This window comes from Erithacus rubecula (assembly GCF_903797595.1).
Source record: "Erithacus rubecula genome assembly, chromosome: 5".
NCBI lineage: Eukaryota > Metazoa > Chordata > Aves > Passeriformes > Muscicapidae > Erithacus > Erithacus rubecula.
This window is the reverse complement of record NC_136687.1, coordinates 66,179,206-66,206,008: the sequence shown is the minus strand read 5'-3', so window position 1 is coordinate 66,206,008 and position 26,803 is coordinate 66,179,206. Positions and strand designations below refer to the sequence as shown.

Genomic DNA, 26,803 nt, shown 5'->3' with positions numbered 1-26,803 from the left:
TTACCCAAAGGCTGTTCACATATGATGGAGGCACAATCTGCTGCAGTCAGTGAGATCTACCTCCTCTATTTCTGCCCCAAAAAGAGTACTTATTTCTTCACCTGCCTATCCATCACCTTCTGATGTACCACAGTACCACAAATCCCTACAACCAGCACTGCATTAACACAACATTCCCACCAGGTAGGCCTCAGCTGGCACTTTTCTTCCTCATCATCACACATCCCTGGGGGAAGCCTCCCAGCAAACTGTCCCCAGCCCTGGCTGACCAGCTATTCCCTTCTGCCTTGCTTTGCCATTCCCACAGCCCTTCTTCATCACAGCCCTGCCGTGCTCCCAGGCTTCTCTTCCTTCCTTTCTCACTGCCCTCCCACTGGATGCCAAGACTCCTTCCCAGGGACACCCTCTTGGACCCAGCACTCTGCACTTCCCCAGCTTTGACTCAGAGCTCGAGCTCTTCTCATGCTCTGTGTTTTCCCAGTGCCCAGCTCTTGGGTGACCTTCCCGTGGTGCTTTCCCTGTCCTTTGCTTATATAATGTGTATGACTCATTAATATGAAGTCGCCCGTGACATGGAACATCTGGGTCTGTTTTTGATTTTCTCCTTCCTCTGTGAAGTTGTCAAGTCAGCTTTGGGATATTTTGTCTAAACTTGATCCTTATAAAGTTGATGTAATTAGGCTGAGAAATCCTTTCCAATTTCATCTTTAGGGGGATAATCCCATGTTGCTATATGTTATTTCCTCATTGGATGTTTGTGTTAGGAGAACCCTTTTCTTCCTAGTTGTGTCTTCCATGTAGTTTTGGAACAGATAATCCCTGGGTCATTAACACTTGCTGTGGCCTTATTGAGCTCCTCTTACCTTGTGTTCCTCAGCAATTTTTTCCCCTATGTATGTTCCCTCAAAAGGTTCCTCCATCTGTTTGGTATTTGAGTGCTTGGATGAGCCTCTGTTTCTTGGTGGATGTGGCCCTTTCCACAGAGGGCATTATCTGTTTTGCCTTTAAAAATGTACCAGATTTGTAAATTTGAGGGTAATGATTTATAGACCAACTGCTCCTAATCCTCTCATTACTAGTCAAATAAAGACTTCTTCCAAATGTCAGATAACAGATGGTGAAGAGAAATTTTATTTCCAGTCCTTCCTAGACTAACATTTGAGGTAGCATGGAAAAAGAGAGGAGAGGGCAGAGCTGGACACAGATTCTAAACATATTTAGGTTTAATCAGCATGTGAAACCTTCTCCTATTTTGGTCAAAATTTCTTATTTTCAAATCTGACTCAATATTGATCAACTAAATCTGTTTTTAAGATGTAGTGATGTCACAACACAATCTCTGAGTTACAATAACAATAAAAACCCCAAACAAGGTACAACATAGTAACAAATGTATTTATGTTTTTCTTAGAACAAATTTCTGTTATTACAATAGTGGCAAAGTAGAGATAAACAGCTGAAAAATGCCTATGGGATACTCTTCATAATCCAGGATTTGATGTAAAGTGTAGAAACTTTAATATTAAACAGTGAATCATGTAAAAGGCAACTAGTACTTGTACTATAGCTATATTAAAGGACACATACATTTGTTTGTTTTAGATTATTGCATGGCTAGTGATTCTAATCCATTGTGAAATCTTTACAACCAACTTCACAATTTTCAATCTTTAACAAGTTATCTTTTGATCTTCTTAGGAATTTTATTTCAATATACATGGGTAATTGCTACTTATTGGGCATTTATTAATTTTCTTGACCTTGAAACTAGCCACATATTTTAAGGGGAATTAATTAATAATGATAATACCCATAACAATCTGATCATAGAGTGGAAGGTGTCTTAATGTACATGCCTTTCTATCACAAAAAAAAAAATTGTATGTAGACAAAAGGAAGAAGAAAATTCTAAAGAAATGCACTTACTGCCATGTCAGGAGCCACAAGATTCCAAGAGTACCTGAAATTCCCTGGACAGCTGTGAACCAAGACTGGCTCGATTACTCATCAGCTTTTTCAGATGCATTTGCTGAGTTGTTGTGTTTAGAGAATGCAGAAAATGTTTGATTTACTCTTAGAGTTAGTGCTGGAGATTTTAGTGTGTGTTCTCATTTTTACAGCAGAACTCTCTCCTGACTTTGAGGCACCCACCTTTTGCCTGTTTCCAATGCATATCCCTCAGCAGAAAACATTCTGTCTCATTTTTGGGCAAACCATGGCAGTATCTCCTTCCCATTAGTGTCAATGTCAATCCCTTCTTTGCTACCTGGACAGGAAAGATTTAAAATTTGTTACAGTAATTTAAATAGCAGCCATTTTTCATCTCTGTCAGCTGCCTCAGCCCAAGTGTCTCTGCTTTCCACCAACCCCTTGTGCTCTCCCTGCATCCCTCTCCCAAGCTGGCAGGGAAAGAGCCATGAATTCTTCCTCACAACCTCAGCCAGCACCATTCCACCCCAGCAAAACTTAATGACTTTGCACAGGAATCCAAACACTAATGAAGCCCCTCACAAAAAGCACTTTTAGTTGTAGTTTACTCATCCTTGCTCGACCTCAGCCTCCTGCAGGCACAGCAGAGCTCTTTAAAATCCTTCTGTTCCATGGGTGGTGCTTGTGGCATGTCCCTGACACCTGAAAGGCTCTGGAGGAAAAGCCAGCCCTGAAAACCATTTTATGTGATCACCTTCTAGAGAGTGGATCTGTGACCAAAAAGGGAATGATTTCCTGTTTAATTAAGGCAGGAAAAACTAGCAGGATTGGATTAACTGCTGTGAAATCCATGGCCTGAATGGTCTGTGCACTGTTCTTGGTGACAATGGGGAATTCTAGCCTTTGGCACATACCTGTGCAAAGCTGTGGTGTTATGTGTTTTGTCAGTGTTTATGGGCAAAGCTGAAGATGTGGTTGAAAGCAGTAGGTAAGTAAAGAGGTAGGAGCTGGTTTTGTTGGTTTGGTTTGTTGGGGCTTTTTTTTGCTGAAAACTCAGGTTTAAAAGCTGGTCCTGTGCTGGGTGAGAACCTGACTCACGATTTTTGTGTTTATTACCAACAAAATGCTGCAAATGCTGCTCACAGCACCCTGAGCAGTGAAAAAAACCATAGAATTGTGGAATCACTGGGGCTGGAAAAGATCTTCAAGACCATTGAGTCCAGCTTTGACCAAACACAACCATGGGCAAGAACCCACTGCATCAATGGGATATTCTGAAGGCTGAAAATTTACCCTGGAAATTTGACTTGAGGAAAACATATGAACATACTTTCTGTCCATTTTGGTCATACAGATGAATACAAAACTCAGGGGAAAAAGAAGTTTGCTCTTGAAGGCTGTATACACTGCTGATAAATAAAAAATTAAATCAGATAATAAATACCAGATCCTCACACAATGAAATTCACTTTCCTTCCATTGATTTAAGCAAGTATTAAGTTGATTTAAAGGCAGCTGTGTCAACTTCTATCGTCAAGGGGTTTGGTTCTGAATATCTAACAACTTGATTTCTTCAAGTCTTTTATATTTATCACTCCCATGGTGCACAGAGAGGCTGATCATGTCTCAGCAAAGTGGAGTTTGCCAGACAAGTGAACAAAACCAGATCCCTCACCACCTGACCCTTGTTTAAAACATTCCAAGTGGGGACACTTTTATATATATATATATATATATATATATATATAAAATATTAAACTAAACATGTATTTTATATGTACATGGAAATAAAATTATATTGATAACATGGACAACTTCTTAAATGATATATATATAATATTAAAATGAAAATTACTAATTCCTTCTAGCTTGATCCCCTGCCTTTTCTTTGCTCCCTCATGTGTATTCATTCATGCCTCATGCTGGCTTGCCCCTGAAGGACCAAGGTCTGTAACCAGATAGAGAGTAACTTCTCTAAATCTCAAATTACAATAATCCAGGATTTAAGAAGCAAAATGGTACCATTACTGCAGATAATTGTAACTCTGGAGAAATAGGTCAGAGCTGCAGTTCATCTCACCACTGCTACCAACAAATGAGGTCACGATTTGCTTTATTTTACTGTGCTGTTGCTTTAAAAGAAAAGAGCTTATTTTTCTGTATTGATAAAGGTAATGAATTCCCAGGCAGCAACACAAGAAGAGATAAGAGCAGGAATTAAATCTCTGGTCTATGTGGCCTTGGGTATCCAGTCCCACACAACACAGGCACAACAAGTCTTTTTAATATTTCTTTTGCAATCACAAACACTGCTCCTGTTCAGTTGCATATAATGTGCATGCAAATGCAGCAGCAGTCTCCAAATACCCTCAGTGCAAAGGATAAAGAGGCAGGCTCTTCTCCCTCACACAACATGCATGCTCTGGGTACTTCTCAGAGAGAAGCTGTCTCTGCAGAACAACTAAAGGCAATGAAAATAAGAATCCCAGCATTTTCTGTAATTGCTTTTGTGGAATGTAGTCATTCAAGGAAGAATTTGTGCAGCTGGTAAAGGCAGCGTGACTACAAAAAAATACAGCCTCCCTATAAATTCTCTGTGATCCCTGAGGAAACCTCAGGAAACAGGCCATTGCAAGGCAGATTTGCATCGTTCCCTGAAGGATACTGCACTTCCACAAATCCTCTCCTGAAGAGATTAAGCTTTTCAACAGTTTGCACTCAAATACAATTAATTTTGATGGCCCCTGCATGATTACAAGTCTAATGTTTAGTTTTGTTATCAATTACCACACGAGACTCTTCCTGGGTCACTCCTCTCTGAGCTACTACGGCTTTACTTACATTGAGCCATCTCCATCCTCCACACAAATTGCAAATTTGGAGCACAATGTTCTCTCTGAACCAGCTGAAACATAAAGGAACAGTAATAATATTAAATAAATAGTAAATTAATGCTTTTGCTGTCAAGTATTAGAAGCATGGAAGAAATTAATGTGTATCTCTCCTGTGCTACATCCTGACATGGAAGTTCAATTTTGGTTCAAATAACAGATGCTGATGTGAATAATAAGACTTGTGTGCAGGTGAGCCACTGGTAGTCTTGTGAGCAACCATTTACTAATTAATGCAGTTTGTTAATGGCAAACTGCATTAATTAGTAAATTATTGCACATAAAGTATTTGTATAGGTGTTGGTATTTAGGTAATTATCGTTTATAAAAATCCAATCAGCTTGTACTAGGAGAGAGATGTTAATTCTTTTCTGATTAAGAAAGGTTACCCTATCAGGAACCCTTAAAGTTTGCAGTCAAGGTTTTCTGAAGTTTTCTGCTTTGCTATTCACCTCAATATATACATCATCCATGAAATATTTACAGAGGAAACCACTTAAAACAATGAAATATAAATGAGTCCAATGCATTTCTCTGCCAGGTTTTACCCAGAGCGGTATTTGGGGGTTTATGCAGGGATAGGATTGCCTAATGAATCTGGCCAAGTGGAATCAATATGAGAGTAATTAATTTAACTCTGTCTTTTTATTTTTCAAAGTGACAGATTTATGATGGGGCATGAAAGAAACATGAAGCATTACCATTTTCTCTCTACTGGAGGCAGACTGGGTAGATAAAGATAACTGGTGTTCCTTATATGACACAGGGCTCTGCTGGCTGAGAGGAAAGCTCTGAGCTAAAGGAAAAGGCACAAGAAGCAAGGGGGAGCTGGGAACAGCAGGCCAGCAGCTTGGTTATGTGATCACATGCAGCCATCCCAGGGAACCCCCACCACAGGACAGCTGTCACTCGGAATAACCACGGCATCTGGGGCACTTCCCTGGAACAGGCAGTGAGATTAGCTCATAGTTACAGAACAAACACACATTGTATCTGATCAAGTTCTTTACAGTCATCTTTATTTGACCCACTTATGACCCATGTGAATTGCTGCACTTGGGAAGAATAATTACTGTCCCAAAAGGAACAATTTTGTTTTCTTTTTTATTATTTTTCCCCCAAATATCCTGCTCTTCCTTCTCTCCTTTCTTTTTAATATAAAAGGACTCTAACAGCCATACCAGCTGCTGAAATGGAGAAACCAAAGCAATAAAAGCATTTGAGCCACCACTTGTATATTCATTCTCTATCTTTTTGCATTATTCTTGACTATATTTTTGAATGTTGTCTCTGTAGCTACATGCAGAAATTGCCTTTAGCTTTAGGCTTTAACAACTTAGTCACCAATACAATGAAAACCAGAAAGCCTAAGAACCCCTGACAGTTCACATCAATTTGAAAGCTGTTCCACTGACATTTGATAAGAAATTGCTGCAGTAGCAGTATTTGGAACACTGCAGGTATTAAACAAGGGCTTGATTCCCTTTCTATAGATAAAATATACAACAATCACATTGCTAAAAGAGTGCAAAGATGGCAAACTGAGTGTATATGTGTTATATTTTTATTTTTTAGTATTAATTTCCCCTCTCCTTGATCAAACTAGTGGAAGTATTAAAGCTCGTGACCAATGATGGTAGTTTCAATTTAGACCACTTCAGTTTGGTGAGCACTTTCAACTTAAACTACACACTCAAGCAATTCCAGCAATACAAAATACTTTCCTTTACAGCTGCCCAGAATAATACAGGATTTGAGCTCTCTTAACTCTTACTCTCCAAACTCCAAGGGGAAAATATTATTGCATGCTGAGAGTCCTCACAGCAATTTCTGCCAAGCTCTGAAAACACGCTGTAGTTTTACTGGTCTGTGCTGATTGTTTCTGAGCACAAATGGAGATTTTTGGGGGGTTCTGTGCATCTGTGCAGCCTGTGTGTGAGCAGGTGGGTGACTGTGTCACCCTGCACCAGGCTCTACCTGCTCCAAGGCCTGCAGATCTCCTTGGGAGCTCTGTTTATTCCAAAGGCTGTTCGTGTTTGCAGTAGGTAAAATGGCTTTCCAAGCCAGCAGGAAGAGCCTGCTCCTGGGGAGTGCTAAGGTTCTGCTGCAGGGAAGAGGAATGGAATCTTTCAAAGATGTAAAACTGCATTTTGAACACGTGTAGACACTGAACAGAAATCCCTTAATGTTTCAGTAAAGCAGAATCAGAGTTTACAACCCAGTGAGTGCCTCCACATCTTACCTGCCTGGAAATTTCTCAGGGTCTCACTGAGATGGGCTAAATTCTTCCAAGCATTTCTCCTTCTAAGAATGATCAACGGTTGAAAAACATCACCACTCCCAACTAACAACTCCCACACTTTCCCAGGAAAACCAGACTTTATTATATGCAATACATGAAAACAATACTAGAACACACTTACCATATGTGGTGGAGGAGAATGGGGGGCAACTTCTCCCTGTTCCAACTCCTTCCCTTGGCTATTGCACTCCTCACCACCAAATCCTGAGGAGCTGCTTGGGGCTTTTGCTGCATTAAGGTGCTACTTTCACAATGTTCCTGGATTCTCCTTGCTCCCACACTGCCAAGCCTCTAGTTTAGCCCTGGAGTGGGAAGTCAGGCCAAGCAAGCATCACTAACAGGACATACAGAGTGCCCACAGGTACCCATCCCACCTTCCTATCAGTTTCCAAGTCACAGCAAAATAAATGGTACAGAACAAACTTTTCCTGGAGTTACAAGGGAACTGTCAGGCCACATTTCACTTGTGTGTGATTTTGTACAATCACTGTGTACACAAATCAAGTGTGGCAGTTACATCAGCGCAAAGTGACTGTAATTGGACTCAAGCAGTCTCTCAAAACTAAAGTAAATTATCTAGATACACGTAAATAAGTCCTGAGGGTGCCCTTCACCTCCACACAGTTCTGCTTCCATAGCCCATTGCTTGATTTAGAGTTTTCAGTCCTTACACCGTTACTTTCCATTTTCTGCATGGATTATTTATTTTACATCCAAAAAAAAAAAAAAAAAAAAGGCAAAGGAAAAAGAATTAAAGTAATACCTTAGCAAAAGATGAAACCATATGTTCCTTCTTTGTGATGTTAAATCCAATCTGGGAGCAAAAAAGGTTATTTGGTCTCTTTTATCTTGAATATGTTGAGTAAATTATATCTCTGTCTAATCACTTTAGTGATTTTCATACTTCACTAATACTTGACAAGGAACTTTACAGAAGTCTCTGAAAAATGTGCAGCCATGAAAAAAGCATTAGCAAGAGGATAGGATGTGTGAGAAATAAGCGAATAAATAAAACTCAAGTTGTGATTCCTGCAGGAGAAGCAAGCACTCAGCCCTCTGCAGCCAGGGTGGGTTACCAAAGCAGGTGGATTAAGAGACCAAAAGGGATTTTTTGTAAGTTTTGTAAGTTGACCAATATGGCATAATTCAGAGATTTCAAAGAAGAAATAATTTTCTTTGAATGCTGCCATTTTTACAGGACTTTTTTTTTAACCATGTGCTACCTTTACTTACTACATAGTATGTTGTGCGACTTGGTTTTTTGGAAGATAATATAATCACTGGAAAAAAAAGTATACTCCCTCTTCCTAGTGTTTTCCCCAGAGCTCTCTATAGCTTGCTATGTATTATTTCCTGAACAGTGAATACTACTGCATAGCTATCTCTCAACTGTCATCTGCTTTTACTTCAGTCATTCTGGAAGGCTTGGGAGCTGGGCTTAATTGTTTGTGCTCCCAATTCAACTGGTAACTCATAACATGCACATCAGCTAAGTGACAAAAAGAAAAGGTCAGGACAATCAGGAAAATTTTTAGAGGATTATTTAGTGCATTCAAGTATTTGTTGATTCTATATTCCTTTTACATGATTACTATTTTCTGTCTTAAAGTAATTTACTGCAATAAAATGGTATCTCCTATTCCTGAAATAACCTTAGAATACTAAAATATTTTAAATATTAAATACTCTAGGGTATTTCCTCAGGTTTAGTATATGGCCAAAATGGGGTGCTAAGGACGTCTTCCATCTCAAGGACATTTTAGATAAGGGGATACTCAAGAACTTGCACCAGTAACAGAAAATGTGCTTCATGCACAGATGAGGCCAATACACCAGTGCAGTAATGCTGAGCAGCTTAAGGGGCTGCCTGCAAGTGTTTTCACAGGCCTATGGAACAGTTTGTCTTGGAAGAGACCTTACAGACCATCCAATCCAACCCCTGCCATGGGCAGGGACACCTTCCACTGGACCAGGCTGCTCCAATCCCCATCCAACCTGGCCTTGGACATTTCCAGGGACGTGCCCTGGGTAGCTGTGGCTCTGCTGAAGGGAAAGGCAGTGTTTGGATTTGCTCTGAATGTCCCTGCAGCTGTGAAACGTGGATGGCAGTGGTGCTGGAACCAACTCTTGTGAGGTTTCCTGTACTCTCTGCTAGCAGTACTGCCAAGAATATTCCTCAGACAGCTTTTTTGCAGTGACTTGGAATTTCACACTTTAGATGAAAGCAATTCAAAAGCAATTGAGAAGTAGAGTTTAAAAGAAATAAGAGTATTTCAGTTTAGTTGTGTTAGATTGAAGAAAAGAGCAGGCTTAAAGGAAAAGGTTCCTTCTTTTGGAATCCAGGATTCATCTTACTGATCCAGAATGTCTCTGGATCTCTGCCTATAGCTGGAAACAACTGAAGTGATACAGTAGCATAGCAGGCTTATCCATGTTTTGAAAAAGCACTGTCCTCTCTTAGCCTGAGAAAATGAAGACATGTATGGATGTTATCCTCTATAAGAACTCCACATCTGACAGCTCCCCACAAACTGCAGAAAAGGTCGTTGGTCTCTGGAGAAATTGCCAAAGCAGCCTCCAGTCCATGTGTGTGTGATGCCTCACATGAGAACTATTTCCATCTCCAGCTTCCCTGAGGACGTCTGTTTCACTTCTGACTTTTTTGTACAAACCACCTCTTGGTCAGCAGCTGGAAAACAAGGAGACATGTTGGAGCTGGCTCTGGAACTGCTCCCGAGCGCTCGCATGCGCCTCGTGCCAAGGAGCTCCAGTGCTTGGGTTTCATGTGGAACATTGTCTGTGGTGTCACCACAGGCACAGCTTCCAAGTCCTGCAGATTTAATGAGCCTGAGCACACTTCTCACATCCCCAGGCACAGCAACTGGAACCTGAAACAAACATTCCAAGCTTCATTTCCCAAGGCTGGTATGTAGAGAGGGCCTAACATGAGCCATCAACACCCAGAGGCCACGGATTCAGGAGGATTTATGGATGGAAAAGCAGAGGTGCCCAAAGTCCAGAAGTCAGGAGACTTAATACAACTATTTGTGTTACTGTGAGAGTAACTTTGCTAACATTGCATCATAACAGTTACAAGTGTCTTGGATTATTTGTTGTTGCCTAAATATCTGTTTTTGTTCTAAATATACACATAGACAGTGACTGAGAATCCATTAAAGTCATCTGCTCACATAAAAATCCACACAAATACCTCTGTTGTTTGGAGTTCTTTATTCAAAACTGGATGAAGAATTAGCATCTTTCCTGTTTATAAACCAGATCTATCTGTATTTTTTCCCAGAGGCTGAGTGTGTAAAGCCAGAGCCTTCATTTGAGGGGAACTCTGTCATTATCTTCCATCTTCTGCTTCTATATTATTCTACATTTCACAGCCCAGAAACTTAGAAGTCCAGCTGAACAATCCTTGGAGCATCTTCCCTTATTCCAAGGGCTGATTATTATCCTCTCTGAGGTGCAGAGAGCTGGAGCTGATGCCAGATACAATCTCACCTTTTGTCTCATATTTCTCAGATGCCTTTTCTTTACAGGAGCTGCTGTTAAACTTCTCTATGAGGAATGCTGGAGGAAGAAGTCACAGCCACAGTATTTGTGGGGAATATGAAAATAAATACTGTATTTCTTGGGAAGAACACAGCTTGGGCAGGAATGAGAACAAATCAGACTGAATCATTTTCACTCACTGAACTTAAGTACTTAGTGTAGGTACATTTTCTGTACAAGCACTCAGCAGAGCAAAATCATACAGGAAGAAAACCCACGGGCTGATTTAACAGTGGCAGAAAGGTCACCACTAACTGTGTCCCCTCCTGCCACATCCACACAGCTTTTACATCCCCCCAGTGATGGTGACTCAAACAAAGTCACAGCTATGAGAATGTCTGAATAAAGTGTGCTTTGATAGAAGTTACTCTGGTCATTCTGGAGAGAAAGCACCTTCAAGAAAATCAAAGGGAAGCTGGCACCCTTCTAAACTGGAAATCCTTTGAAGAGAACGATCCTAACTGATGGCAAACACCAAGAGCTGAGGAGGAGGGATGGGAACTGAACCTGGCAGGGGTAAGAGGTGGAGCAGAAGACCAGCACACAGGCCAGGATTTCAGTGCTGAGTGTTGAACACTCGCCCAGCTCAGCAGTTCTGGGGTGAAGCAATAAATGCAGCTGTCTCTGCAGTGGTTGGCTAACAGTGTTTACCCACATCTGTCCTGCACTGACTCATCACCACACTGTGCTGCTGCAAGTTGGCCTCTGCTGGGGAGGAAAGCTTGGCAGAAAAAGGTTCCTCTCTTGCTCAAGGTCCTTGTGCTGACTAGCAAGGGCCAAGTTCCCCAGCAGGGCTGGAAAAGGTGCCAGCATGTGTAACTCAGTGAGCTTTGCTTTTCTTTTTGGTCACAATAAGGAGTTGCTGCCCTGCACTGCATGAGATGTGAATACCTCCCCTTTACCTGCCAGGGAAAAGGGATGAGCTGCAGACAGGATCTCACCAAGGACTCCCCTGACACTCCAGTGCAAAGCACTCTGCGCTCCTCTCCCTGCCCCCCATTTGACTTAAAATAAAGAGAATGACTTCACCCTTTCTTTGGAAAAAAAATAACAAACTACACAGCATTTTAATGATAAATCCTTACTGAGATGAGTAATGTTTTGTTGGAGAGCAGCACCTGGACTAGGAGTTTTTTCTGTTTGGTTTCAATCTAAGCACACCTTCATGGGGAACATAAGGAATTATAAGATGATATGAGGGCTACACCAGAAAATTAGAATTAGAAAAACAATTAGAAAGAGGGCGTACAGTTCTAACAGTCTGGGTAATTAAACATTGGAACAATTCAGCCAGATTGGGGCGGATTTTCCATATGGTTTAACATGTTTGTACTTAGACTGCTTCATAACACGTATCAGTAGCAAATTTATGAACATGGTTTGGTAACACAGATTTTTGCTTCAACTTGCAGCAAGAGCATAAATAGATTTAAAGTCATTAACAGGAAGGCTAATAGAAAAAATGAATCACACCATGAGCCACGCTGGTGATCCCACCCACCTTTCAGACGACACAGGGAGAGCTCAACCAATCTCCAAAAGGGCAGTTTGGGATAGAAAAGAAAAATAATATTTATAAGAGATTTATAATTAAAGCTCAAGATTCATTTCCGTTGGAAACAGATGGCCAGGCAAAGGCATTTGGGTTAATTTAGCTAAAGCCTGTGCTTCAACTTGCTAACAAAAGCATGGATTTAATCTTCCATCCAGAGGGTAACCTGTTTATTGCGTATTACGGATCAGGAAACATCCGCATCGCTTCAAAACTGACACGCTCACAGGGCCAGCACACAGCCAGCACTGCTGGCAACAGCACTGCTGCTTCCAAGGAAAAGAAATCCAAACTGCAAGGGAACAGAACAACGAACAAGACTGATAAAATCCCTGAAGGAAGGCTGACAGATTGAGGGCTGGGTGAATCGGGAGAAACCCAATGTGGTGATAATTGGTGGGAGATGCTAAAGATGGCATGGTGTGAAAATGCAGTGGACAATAAAAGGCTTGTTTTCCATTGTTTCTTTAAGGTAAACTAAGGTTACAGTGTTGCAGGATAAATCTCAGCGCCAGACACACACTTTGATACCTTAGGAAGGCTTCTGTCTTGGGAGACAATACAGAAGAGAGCCCCTGACATTGCTTTTCCACTGGGAATACAAGAAAAGCATTGATAACTTTACACCCGAACTGGCCTTCCTTCCATTCCTCCCCATAATGAACCATCTTGGTTTACTGCTGTCTCACCTACCTCAGTAATTCCCCAAATGCCCCTTTATGCCAGTGTATCTCTCACCTGGACCTGTGCACAGCAGGAACTATAAACTCTCAGACCTGCTCTACTTTCATTATCAAAGCTGTTAATGTTTCCAGCAGTACTGACTCCCTTGCACTGCAACTCTATTTCTGTTTACATGTTCTGAAAGTGCTTGGTGAAAAAACATGGTATAAAATAAATGATCTTTGGGGAAATAGTATCAGTAGGCAATTACTGACTGAATAATTCTGGAATTAGAAGAGAGAGTGAGTGAATTTCCTCATTCAGCAGTAACAAACCAGCATGTTGCACTTGGAGCCAGGAAAACCAGAACAAAGATTTGCCCATAACTATAAAAATGGAGCAATTATTTTATGACACTGATTACTCACCTCCAAGATCTTCCACAAGTTCTGTTGGGAAATGCAACCACTGAAACACTCCTGCTTTGCATGAGACCCTGAGGGCTATATCTGAATAAACATAATATCTCTAATTTCAATTAGGGGGAATTAAACAAAGCCTACCCTCTGGAATCAGGAAATAGGTAAAAGTGACTTTTGAAAATATAATCCTCAGAGAAAGACAAGTGTATTTCTCCTGAATTAGACATACAGACATGGCTGCTGTGAGCATATTATGAGATGTAAAATATAATGAGAAAGTTTATTCTGTATCCTTTTTCTTTTTACATTTTCCCCTTCAGCTTTGCACAGGCGGCTTTTATAAAATGGCTGTAGGGGTTGAGACAGAGAATGGAAATGCTGAGAGAAAACATTAAACCTTTTTTATGAGATATTTTCAAACTTGAGTGTTTGGGTTTTTTTCTTTCAAAGAATAAACAACACCTAAGGAGTAAAAGATTGCCTCACAAACTCCAGAGCAGTTCCCTGCCTGGGAGTGCCATCCCAAGCCCAGAGCAGCAGGGGATGCTCTAGGCTCAATGCAGCCCACAGGGCTTCCTCCTCAGGAGGCAATATTGCTGTACATCATTTGAAGGACACTAATAATAGAATATTTTGTTTACTCTTGATGTACACATTTTCTACAGTATACTGAAAATCTGGAGAAAGTGTGCAAAAAAATTTCAGCCCCTACTTGGAAACTGGAGAAAGTGCCATAAAATGATTAGACTCTATGGAGCCAATATGTTCAGCTTCTAAAAAAAATATTCAAGGTTGGAATACAGATGTACAATCATGAGCAAAACACCAGGTGCCAAAGGACTCTGTCTTGTGGATAAAAATAACATCAAGCTGAAATCTGTAGCCAGACCAAAAATCAAACTAGAAAGAAGGAATTTATACCTCTAACTCAGCTATTAACTACTGCAAGAGATTTACAATGGGAAGCAATGGATTTTTCATATTTTTTTGAACTAAGAACGGTATGCTTTTGTTCATGTTAGTTCAAGAAACAGCTACCTTCTAGTCAAATGGAATTTCCTGGCTTTGAGCATGAAATGGGAATTGAAGACAAGGATAAGAAATGGCAACCTGAAACCCGTGCTTTTGGGAAGACACTGTGTGTTTCAGAAGGACTTGAGTAAGCAGGCAGGACAGTGAGAATGGTTATTGCATGCTCATGAATTTAGGATTATTATATAGGAAATGTTTCCTGTGTGCCTCTGAGGAACAACCACAGCTAACACTGGAAAGACACGACTCCACCTGGATTTCAAGGACTGTCTGCTAGTACAGGTCCTCATGCAGGCCTCTGGTCAGTGGGATCTCAGCCTGCTGAGAATTTTCCACTGATTCCAGTGCAAGCATCCCACAAGTTCAGTCAGGCTGTAGGGTCAGAAAAGGATGGGAAAGAAAGACAGGAACCACAAAGGGTACCACTTCCTCCAAACTCACTCATTACCTGGGATAACTCTGAATCTTGGCACACTCACAGGCTAAGGAGCTGAATGGCTGCTGGTGAGGGCTCTGTGGCTGTGGCAGGGAAAGCAGCACAGTGTGTTCCTCCTCACAAAAAGCAGGCACTTCTTGCTTTTCTCTGCTGCCATTCCACACAGGGGCCTTCTAAGCAAACTTTCACATCCAGTGTTGAAAGCAGAATTAATCATGCAGCCTTTTTCCTTGCAAAGAGAAGAGAAAAAAAATCTTAGCAGCAGTAAAAATCTCAAAGACATCACATTCAAAGACAAAAGATACTGAAGTCACCTGGGCTGAAGGCCAGAGCTGTGTGCTCCCTCTGTACTTTTTCAAATCCTTCTTTGTGGATTTCTTTTAAATTCTCCACAGCCACATAGTAATAAGAGATCAATTATTTAGGTTCATTAGAAATGGGTCTCCTAAGAAATTGCTTAGGGGTCACTTGGGAGACTGAACAATTTGGTAAAGATAAACAACACCAACCCAGTATGCTTTTTATCAACACTAACTATATTCCCTCCATTCAAAGTGACAAAATGTAATGGAATCTGCTGATGAAAGCCAAAATAAAACTGGAACCAATTACTGTAAAAAAGTATGCTGTGAGAGAAAAACACTAGCATGTTGCCCAAAGGTAAGACATTACTAGTTATGCACTTCAAGTTCTGCCAATATTCAGAGCTTTGAAGGTTGTATGTCTTTAGAGGAAAATTAGATTATGATATATGAAGCATTTCTTTAATGGCATACACTTCACTGTCCCAAATGCTCCTCTTAAGCAATTTGCAGTTTCTTCATTCAAAGTCTGACAGCAGTCCCAGCTCGGTGCTCTTCCTCTTCCCACAGAGCCCCCTTCCCCTCCACAGGCCATTCCCTCCATTCCATTCATCTTAAAAAACCACAAATGCTTGGTTATCTAAAAGGAATTAGTCTCTTGCTTTGGATTTTGGGAAATCCACACAGATATTCTGGCACCAGTGATGTCCATTTCCAAACTATGCCCTGCACTCTGCTGATGTAGAACCATTCCTACTCTGAGTAAGGCTTTGACTTTCTCCTGCTGTTCCATGCTGGCTCAGCTTCACTAGCAGAAGCAAGCTCCATTAATCAGGAATAAATACACCTTTGCCAAGGAATGCTCAAAAGTGATCTTTTGAAGCAAATCTAGGGAATGACAACAAACGTCATGGCCTGGGCTGATTTCAGGTGATTAAATACTTGACTTTTACTGATGTAAACACTGATGTTTAAAAGGAATTATAAAAAAGAATTTTTCAGGCATGACATTTCAGGACCCTGCTCTCCCCTCATTATGGAAATTCACAATAACAGTTGTTAATCAGTTCTGTTACTTCAGTCACAAGCTAAACTTCAGTAATCTTGCCCTGATTATACCTGAAAAAAATGGAATTTATGAAATAACTTTAAACCATATCATGGATTATACTTTTGTTGCACCATTAATTCAAATTCAGATACTTAATTATATCTTCTTTCATGTGGCTATCTGTATTTGTTGTTATTAGCTTGCTTGGCAGAGACAAAAACAGGAAACATAATGCAGGAAAAGAGCATTTTTGTATTTTCACATTGGCTTGTCTCTGACACAAATCCTCCACTTCATCAAGACCTTGACTTATGATCTGCAGAAAGGAAATCATGTACATTATTGTGTATTCCTCTGAACAGAATGGAATGTTGAAGTGGAGCTTGTGTTATTTAACTGGTAAATTAAATATTACACTCTCTTTTCCCTATGGGATTACACATTCTCTGCCTGTTCTTGGAAAGGAGAAAATAAAAGATGGAGAATGGCAACAGAAATGTTCCTGCTGTGTCAAGACTACAGTTCATTAAATCAATAGCAAACAGGCACATTGTATGTCCCAGTGTCTTTTTCTGAGCTAATGTTATCTTATGGACAAACACACCTAACATTGGTAGTGTAATTAACAGTGCCTGTAGTATGAAGTAAACCAGATTTTACTCACTTTGCCTCAACATTGCTGATGAATATTCACTGGGTTTAAAGGCAGATGACAAAAGGAACCTGCAGTAATCTGGGAGCTGAAAACCAACAGGTAGGTACTTCTTCCACTACTTGGGATAGTGCACATCTACAGCCAGCACAGGAACAGCTCTTTCCTCAGAGATCTCCTTAAAGAAAAAAAATCATATAAAACAGACTAAAAGTAAGTTCCTTTATTTCTTTCTTTTCTCTGAGATTTCCTGAAATGCATTCAGAGAACCTGGGACATCCAGCACCCCCATTTGCATTGAAGAGTAGAACACCCCTGGGAGGGATTTAGTATCTGACACAAAATGGCGGAGTGACCTCATGGCCTGACACAAAATGGCGGCACGAACTATGAGCCAACACAAAATGGTGGAGTGATCCCACAGGCTGCTGCAAAATGGTGCCATGATCCATAGACTCACACAAAATAATGGAGTGATGCATGGGCTGAGACAAAATGAGTCATCTCACAGCCTGACACAAAATGGCAGAGTGATCCCATGGGCTGCCACAAAATAGCTGAGTGAACCATGCCCTTACCCAAAATGGGGGAGTGACCCCACAGCCTGACACAACACGTCGGACTGTTTCTGTTTCCCTCTCATGTTCTCACCCAAAATGGTGCCGACACCTCCATCTCCCCCACTCTTACCCCACATGTCAGATTGTCCCTCTCACCCAAAATGGCACCGACACCTCCATCTCCCCACTCTTACCCCTCATGTCGGACTCTCCCCCTCACCCCAAATGGCGCCATCACCCCCATCTCCCCACCCCTACCCCTCATGTCGGTCTCTCCCCCTCACCCAAAATGGCACCGACACCTCCATCTCCCCACTCTTACCCCTCATGTCGGTCTCTCCCCCTCACCCAAAATGGCACCGTCACCCCCATCTCCCCACTCTCACCCCTCATGTCGGTCTGTTCCCCTCACCCAAAATGGCGCCGTCTGTCCCTCAGGGCGCAGCTGAGCCCGGGCAGCCCCAGGGCAGCGCAGCAGGCAAAGCACAGGCCCGAGCTCTGAGGCTGCCCTGCCATGGGTTCACAGGCTCACCGCACCTGCAGCCCAGGGTGTTGCCTACACACCTTTCTCCTTCTCCTTCCTCTCTTTTCTCCTACCTTCTTTTCAAAATACATTGTACACCAAACTAAAAGATTCCAGGCAATGCTTTAGTAAGTGCTCTGTTGTGTCTGGATAAGTTAAAGTTTGGCTAAGTTAAAGTTTACCAAGTTCAAGTTTGTGAAGTGCTTTACTTGGGGTGGTGTTTAAAATTTGCCAAGTAGCTCTTTGTGCCCTCATGCTCTAAAGTTTGCAAGCCTGGAACCGCAGGGTCATCCCCTCCTATCTCCCAGCATGACCCCCAGGGAAAGACTGACAGTTCTGGTTTACTCACCATTCCTGGCACTGCCTCCACTCCTCTTTACCTGTAGCTGTGGAAGAGTGTTTTTGTCTCCAAATTTATGTCAAGCTAAATAACAACACAACAATAATAATAACAGTAATGGTACTATTGGTAATAAAACTTTAAAAGTCACTGATGATGTAAAAATTATCTTACCATTAGAAAATTATTTGTGGAGAGCTTTAAAATAAAATGGAGAAAACTTGGAAAAGACAGCACTCTTCTGAAGAACAGGCTGGTCCTGTGAAGGTGTGGTTGTCACTAAGACCAGATAAGAGTCAGTATCCAACCTGCCTTTTCTTTGTGCCCACACAGAGTGTGGAAAAAGCTTGGGACAACTTTAAAAATCATGAGTAAATGCTCCTCACTGCCTGCCCCCTGCCCAGCCTTTCTCCAGGCCTCTTTTCCAGAGTTTAGCTATCAAACCTTCCCTGGGATTGGGCATGTAACATATCTGCAGATGTAAACAAGCTGTGAAATCCTGCTGGGACAGTCTATGAGCTACTGAGAGCTCAGCAAACAGAGAGTGGGGTTTGAGAGCTGAGCAGCATCCCCATGAACCAGAGACTGCTGTGCCACTGCAGTGAGAAAACAAGTGGTGTGTGAGAGTAGAGAGGGTATTTTCACATCAGGAGCATTCCAGCAAAAAATTCTGGAATGAAGGTAATTGTGGCTATTTTCTTCCCCACTCTAAAGCCAACTTTTGCCCTCTACTAGATCAAAATATCAAATTCATTGGAAATGCACTCCCACTGTGTACTCTGTGAGCACTTACTCTTGTGGCACATTTATTTAACACACTGGAAACTGATCCACTGTTCTGCCTTGCACTGGTTTCACCTGTTCACCTTGCATTTTCAAGGACTCCCATTCTGCCTGAGAGAGAACAGATATATATAAATATAGAATAAAATGTTGACAGAGAATAATGTTCTCTGGCTGCTTTGGTCCAATGAAAGCCAAAGGCACCATAAAACTTTCAGGGAAAAGGGCAATAATTAATTCTATGAAGATAACACTCTATCACACTGCCTTGCTACTATTATGACAAAATAAATTAAAATATCTTAGTCTCTCTATATATAGTTTAACTGATACACCTAATTTTTGATTTTTAAAAATTACCTTGGAAAATTAAATGCATCTTCTCCAAGATATGAATTCTATAGATCACATTTTGGAGTACATTATCTCAATATGTTATTTCTTTTAAGGACATCAATGGCACATTTTTTTAAAAAGTGAGAATTTAGAGAACATCCAAGTTCCTGATTACTCACTGAATTGTGTGGATGTGAAGCTAGACAGATTTCTAAGGAATTAATTAGTCACCCACAGCATGAAAAATAACAGTGACAATATTAAACACTTATGCAGATACACACCATCATTTTATAATTATTATTTATATGCACTTTTCCAAGTCCATTTCTGTGTCCTTCTAGTATATTCATTACAGAAACTCTAAGAGCTGCCTGACTAGTTTCTGTACTTTGTTAATGGCAGTTTTATTCTGCTTGACAGCTTTAAGCATGCAATCTGCTGGGCTTTGGCAGTATGCACCTGAAGTTAGCTGCCTTTTGAAAAAAGTCAGGGGTTGCTGGAGTGCTGGACAGCTGTATTTCAATCGGATTTCTGTGTGCACTGATTTTAGGAATACTCAATTTTTTAACCATAATCCATTTATATTAATATAATTTCTGAGTTAAGTGACACACTGTTGAAAAGCAGGCTTATCTGAAATTTTACCAAAATTCATTATAGTCATTCAACAATTGAATCATCAATTTTACTTAACATAATTCATCTTGAAGCTTATATGCGTGTGTGCATTTTATCAATTACCACAGATCACCACGAATGTGCAGCCAGTCCCTGCATCCATCATCCATGGAGACACCTTGGAAAAGGGCAAACTTTGAAGCATGTCTCAAATGATATATGCATTGGGAGAAGAAATTCTGTTTCAGAAGGAAAATGTCATAAAACATCCACCTCACCAAATAGTAATGAAACAGCTTACTTGAGTTTGTTTAAAACAAACAAGGCCAGAATTGCTATCTTGGATGCAAAAAAGAGGCAGACTGCTTTTATGAATGCCATAAAAATAAACTATTTTAATAGGTACATAAATAAAAGGTTTAAAGTAGAATTTTCCCCCCGAACATCAAGATGGCCTAGCTTCTGTACAGAAACTGAACAATATTCATGGGACTCCTAAATTAAATAAACCCTTTGTTACATTCAAAACCACTGAAGGCAAAAATATAATGCAGTGACGCACCTGAATTGCTCTCCTTCCTCATCCTAGCAGTGTATACAGTATTTCCTTGGCTTACAGTACTCTGAGGATATGAATCTGTTAAATAAACTCTGAATGACAGGGTGGAAATAAAATTTTAAAAGTCAATGTTAAAAGAACCCAAAAAATCCTGGCACCCACAGTTGTACCTTGCACCAGCGAGGAAGTTTTAATGGAAGAGAAATAAGGATTGTGCTGTAAAATAAATTACATCATTTACATACTGTTGTATAGTTATTTTAGATTGTTTAAATACTACATTCACTTTGGCAATTTGGAGTTTGTGTCCATGCCTATAATAAATTACACGTGGCGTGTGCTCATTGGTCATGTGTTTTACTGCAAGTGGGGGGAGCTCAGCACACCTAGGAAATGTTAAAAATATTTCAGATTTATTTAAGATGGACAAAGTCTAATTTAAAGCAGCTTTCCTCCTATCATGCCCCCCTCCCCAGCACCTGTACAAAGCTCCCCGATGGCTTCAGTTTTTGCTGTGTTGTATCAAAACATGTCAGAGGTTGATGACTAACACTTACTGGCCCACAGAGGTTCTCGTGTTGTTTCTCCTTTCTCCCTCTGAACCATCTGTCAGTTTGAGAACATCTGCCATTAACATCTCCATGCTCTCCAAAGATTCCAGCTAACTAAGGCAAGGAACCACCATTTGTCCATCAAAGCTAAGTTTCCTGAAACAAGATGCTATCGCTGCTGTTATCTGGAATGTGTCTGGGGAAGGGTGAGGACCACTCATCCTGTGGAGGAGAAAGTGTCACATGGCCACTCAGAGTGCTAAGGTATCTTGTGCTGGTGAAATCAGAGACAAAAATTAAAAGATGACAACTTTCATCCATAGTGCAGAACTGGCATTTCTAGTCTATTCCATCAGAAGTTCAAGAAGCGGGGCCAGGCTGGCCCGGTCTGGCCAAGGGGCTGCCTACAGTTTACCCACCAGCAAGACGTGACCGGCAGTGAAACGACTGCCCCTTTTTCCGATTTGCTTTCTTCTTGTTCTTGTTCTTCTTCTGCTTATTGGCACCTTTGCTCTTGTCTGGTTTCTTTTTCTTGTCGTCCTCCTTAAACCAGGGCCCCCAGACTCCTCCGTTGAGCTTGGGGTTGCTGCGGGGGTCCTTGGGCGGGTAGCGGACGGGCACGGCGGTCCTGTTGAACTGCGAGAGCCTCCGCAGCAGCTGCTTCACCACGTCCGGGTGCCTGGCAGACAGGTCCACGCGCTCGTAGGGGTCGGCCGTGATGTTGAAGAGCCACACGGTTTTGCCGGCTGACCAGGAGACGCGCTCGTTGTGCCAGCGGTTGGGCCCCGCGTTGCTGAAGGCCTGCGGGGGCACCCAGTCGCTGTAACCCGGGTTTCCCGTCAGCAGCTTCCAGTGATTCACCCTGATGGCAGACTGGATGGCGGTGTTCCAGATCCCATAGCCGGCGGCCCAGGAGCCGTTCTTGGCCTTGGTGTAGATGGGGTCGATGTTGTGCAGGATGTCCACGCGCGGGGAGCGCCTGCCCTCGCTGATGGTCTCCCACACGTCGTAGCCGTCCAGCTGGATGTCTTCATCGATCTGCCCCTCCGCCAGCGTGATCAGCGTGGGGAACCAGTCTGTGATGTGCACCAGCTCCTTGCACACAGACCCTTTGTTTTTCAGGAGCGGGCTGTGCACAAACCCGACGGCGCGGATACCTCCTTCCCAATAGGTGCCTTTGCTTCCTCGGAGGGGCCAGTTACTGCCTCCGGCCATCGGCTGCCCACCGTTGTCGGAAGAATAAATGATGATGCTGTTCTCGTAGTAGCCATACTTCCTTAGAGCGAGGGTCACGTTGTGGATGGCCTCATCCAAGCAGGCCAGCATGGCTGCGTACCGCCGCCTGTTGATGTTGTTTATCGAGCGGTAATGTTCAAAATACCTGCCCGGCGCCTGAAGGGGCGAATGGACAGCTTGGTAGGCAATATACAGGAATATGGGTTTCCTGGGGTCATGAGAAGCCAGGATCTGCTGCACTTTCTGCGTGTACATCTGCGTGGAGTAGATGCCGTTGTCGTGGTCCCAGGCGGCGTTGTCGTTCTCGTACAGGTCGTAGCCGCAGATGCCGGGGCTGTCGCACTTGAAGTGCGTGTAGTAGTCGCCGCTGCCCAGGAGCGAGCCGAAGAAGGAGTCGAAGCCCCTCTGCGTGGGCATGCACTCCCTGCGGTAGAAGCCCAGGTGCCACTTGCCCACCATGTGTGTGGAGTACCCGACCTCCTTCAGCTTCTGAGGTAGCGTGACGTTATCCAGAGGTAAGCAGTTGGGCTGCGTCGGCCGGATGATGGAGTGCTGCAGTCCCGTGTGGATCTGGTACCTGGAGGTGGGAGGAGACAGGCATCAGGCTGGTGGAGGAAATGCTCAGGTGTATGAATTCCATAATCCTAACAGAAAAGATCCCTATGCATGCCACAGCCTTCTCTGGAAATATTTCAGAGTGCCTGTGTGTGCTGCTTTCAAAAACCAGCTCAGTCACACTATCACACCTGTCCTCACCTCACTGCGGGATGAAACCTTTCCCTCCATGACCTGAGCTACTCAAAATATCTACAGGAGCACAAGCACTTTGAGGCACCTTTCTTTCCTCCACATGTCTCTATTTAACAATGACTATAGAAAATTATGTGGATAAATACAATTTTTACAGTGCCTCGTAATTCGCTAGTGGTGAACGTATCTACAGCATATAAAAATGCTGGGCTTTGAGCATGTAAGAGCAGTGTGTTTGAAGGATGGGATAATAAATTCTGCAGTGCACTACAGGCTATGTGTAAAGAATACATATGGCCTCCATATGATGAGAAAATTAATCCAGCACAGGCAGCAGTAAGAATCAAAAATCAAGGGCAAATATATTTCTATCAGTTTGACACTAAAAAAGAGAATGTAACAGCAGATAGTAGACCAAAGACAACTTCTCTCTGGCTGTGAGAATAGGTTCAACTCTCAGCCATGCAGAGCACAGCCAGGTCCACCAATACTGCACATCTCCCCCTAAACCAGTTTTTATTAATTTGTGGTAGCAGGAGCTGGGGCTTCTTGTCACATTCTGCTGGTGTTGCCAATCTGATTGGCCTCCAGAGCTATCTAGAAAATGAAAACCATTAGGCTCTGCCTGTCCATAAATAACTTAAAGCCTGCTTTCCCCAGGGCTTCCTGGCCAAGACCTTCGAAGGCGCCATAGCTGTGTTTAGTGGCTGGCAATGAGTGTGGATTGTGTAACTCCCATCTCGTTCTGGAGCTCATTTCCCCAGAACCAGAAGCTCTGCTCTCACTAACTGCCTGCAGAAGCTCTGGGTGTTGTGCTGCTCTGGGCCCAGCGTGCTGCAGAGCTGCTGCTGTGCTCTGCCCCCGGCCCCTCTGCACAGCATTGTCTCTGGGACTGGGCTGGGGACATGGAGCCCTGCCACCAATTGTCCCCAAACTCACAGGCTGCTGCTGACAATGTGGGAGATGCTGCAGGAGAGAGTTAAAACACACCCTGAAAATTATGGGTTTCTGGGATCTACACTTCACTTCTGTAGAAGAAATGTCACACACACACAAGTCCCACATCCTTCCCATGGCTCAGCTGCAATATTCTCCTCTTAAAACAGGTAAACTATAACCAGGAAAGCCATGCAGTGCCCCATGCTTAAGCTCATTCCATCTTTGGGACTCCTTAGGGAACTATGTCCACAAGGCATTTCATTTCCTTCCTCTTCTCTTTCCTCAATCTTATTAAATCCTTTCAGTAAATTCCCATTTTTTTGATCCAACTGGAAAAGTCCTTGTCCCCACTCAGCTATTTTGGCTAATAGTTTCTGCTTTCTTAACTCTGATCACAAGGTCACTCCCCAATCTCAGGTGGGCAGTTTCTCTGTATTAAGCTAATTTTGCTGGAAGTTAGAGTTTTCTCTCAAGGGACCCTGTTCTGATCAGGATCCTTCTACCACCCTTCTCCTCTGAAAACTGAGGGGAACAGGCCACAGGATCTGCAAAACACTGCAGACCAATTTGCCTATTGCAGGCAATGCCTACACAGAAAGCATGACAGTCACAGAATGTTAATTCCCATCAAGAATTCCTAAAACACCAGGCAGACTCCCCAGCGAGGGTTTTTCAACTAGAGATCCAAGCATGAAATTCCTACACTGTTGATTTGACAAATATTGAACCAAAAACCAGCAAGAATCAGCCTCAGTCATACAGGCACTCAGCACTGCATCTTGTTCCAGCAGTGCCCTCAGGAAGTTATTCAATATGCTGCTAACAATGCACATATAACATACATCCATCTCTATATGCACATATATTCCCTGCTGCTGCCTCTTTGCAGGAGACTTTGGTGTGTTTCCCAGATGTGTGTGTGTCTGTGTGCTATTTCTGGCATGGCTGTGCTTCAGAACATACCTACAGACACAGGGACAAAGAGACACATTTTTACACTCAAATGTGTAAAAAAGAAATCTGCAAACCAATGCATTTTAAGTCAAAATATTTCAAGTGTAAAAATGCTTCAAAGAAATATCAACCTCTGATTACGAGAAGACTGCTCACTATGACAAAAATGGTCAGGATTTATTCACTTTCCTTCACCACATGCCTTTCTAATTGATCCATTATGTGCCAACATTACTTTTTCAGTGAAAGTATTTCATTTTCAAAGGACTTGCAGGGCACTCATAGAAAAACAAAGTAGTCTGAGCAAAAGGCAGTGATGATATGGAAGCAAATGGCATTAATAGCAATAGGAAAAGTGACTCAAAACAAATGTTTTGAAACTGTTTCTAGACTGCGTGACAGGAAAAAAAACAAACCTGAACCGGGAAAACATAAAGGGATTAAGAGGGAGATGCTGATTTTGGGGGTGTTCTGTAGCACATGAAGTCATGAGCTCACCAACTGCCATGAAATGTCTGTGAGATACATCTTAGAGATTTCATGGCTCCCATTTTTTTAGAATAAATTGGTTGAATTTAATCCCAAATGCAGAAAGCAAGTTGGGACTGTGAATAGTCTGGAATTCATTATTAGAATTTCAGCAGTAGTAACCAGTCAAATCTAAGCAAATGCTGACAGGCCACAGAATCTAATTCCATTGTTTTTTGGACTTTGGCCTTCATGGGCATTATTTACATGTAGGACATTAACTGCTGAGAGCTATAAAGAGTAGGGGCTCAAGACCTGGGAATACTTTACATGCATGTGCTATGCTCTCCTTCTCCCTACTCCTCTGACATTCTGGATCATAGGTGTTTCCTTTGGAATACCTGAAATTTGCAATTTGCAGAACGAGGAACTAAGTAAAATTTGTACAAAATGTTCAGCTAATAAGACACATATTGAAAATTAATTTCTCCTCACCATAGAGGGATGGCTCCTTGTGCATTTTCTACTCTTGTTTTTGTTTCCCTGGTGTGTTGTTCAGATGTTCACAGTAAACCCACTGTGATAAGTGTTGCAGCCAAGGCAGATGCTCAGTGCTGGCTCACTGACACACTGAGCTGTTTTCTTGTTTGTAGGGGGAACTTTAAAGCAATGGCTTCCCTCTGGGATCATCCTGATGACTTCACAGCCCTTTGCTTCTCAGATGCAACAGAAATATTTCAGAGGGTTCTTAAAATAAATAAATAAGCAAATAAATCCTCCCTCCTGAGTATGAGCTCATGACATCCCTTTCCAACACGAGCTCCTTTCCTGTTTTAATTTAGACACAAAGCTCAGGCAGTGGCTTTCACAGCACTCCCACCTCCAGCCCCAAGGTGCAATGACCATTAAGTTGCTGAAGGGCAACTGCACATGGAAGTGCTGGAATGTTATGGATGAAAATCACCACAGGCACACTGAAGCCAGTGAGACCTGAGCTTGAGGAATGTGTGAACACTGGGAGGCTTCACTTTCCCCTTCTGATGCCCTCAGCAGTTTTCATCTGCAGTGACAGAATCTTTGCACACTTTCACTGCTGTTCCCCTGCAGCAGAGCAGGGCTGAGGGTCTGTGGAGGGAAAGATTCTCCTGGCACTCCTCACATCCCCTACACAGCCTCACACATATGTAGGCCAAACCAGCTTTCCTGAAAAAATCTTTCCCTGAGGAGTTTTCTATTGAGTGTTTTCCCCCTTAGCTTCAGGGTGGGTTCTGCACTGAGGAAGAAGCTGGGATGTTTCTAATTTTGTAATGTGCATGTACAACACTATTGATTTCAAGCTCTCACAATTTTCAAATACTGAATTAATTGTCTTCAAACTGAGATTCTTTTA

The 26,803-nt window shown here is 42.3% G+C and overlaps 1 protein-coding gene and 1 long non-coding RNA gene across 5 annotated transcripts in view; both read right to left on the bottom strand.

The window, feature by feature from the left end:
- LOC306802496 overlaps window positions 1-17,040 on the bottom strand; it is a 31,117-nt gene extending 14,077 nt beyond the window's left edge. Inside the window, exons 1-6 of one of the 4 annotated variants that reach the window (XR_013774382.1) lie at window positions 16,806-17,040; window positions 14,801-15,017; window positions 7,244-7,424; window positions 5,522-5,760; window positions 3,785-4,834; window positions 2,148-2,266 (exon numbers count right to left, since the gene is read on the bottom strand). This is a non-coding gene — a long non-coding RNA (uncharacterized lncRNA). Of the gene's footprint in view, window positions 1-2,147; window positions 2,267-3,784; window positions 4,835-5,521; window positions 5,761-7,243; window positions 7,425-7,885; window positions 8,250-14,800; window positions 15,018-16,805 lie in introns of those variants that run through there. The other 3 variants (XR_013774384.1, XR_013774385.1, XR_013774383.1) reach the window with 3 other exon arrangements.
- Window positions 17,041-20,331: 3,291 nt separating this feature from the next.
- ARSJ (arylsulfatase family member J) overlaps window positions 20,332-26,803 on the bottom strand; it is a 33,067-nt gene continuing 26,595 nt past the window's right edge. Inside the window, exon 2 of the mRNA XM_079306779.1 lies at window positions 20,332-22,879. Coding sequence (XP_079162905.1) covers window positions 21,478-22,879 — 1,402 coding nt within the window. The 3' untranslated portion in view covers window positions 20,332-21,477. The remainder of the gene's footprint in view (window positions 22,880-26,803) is intronic.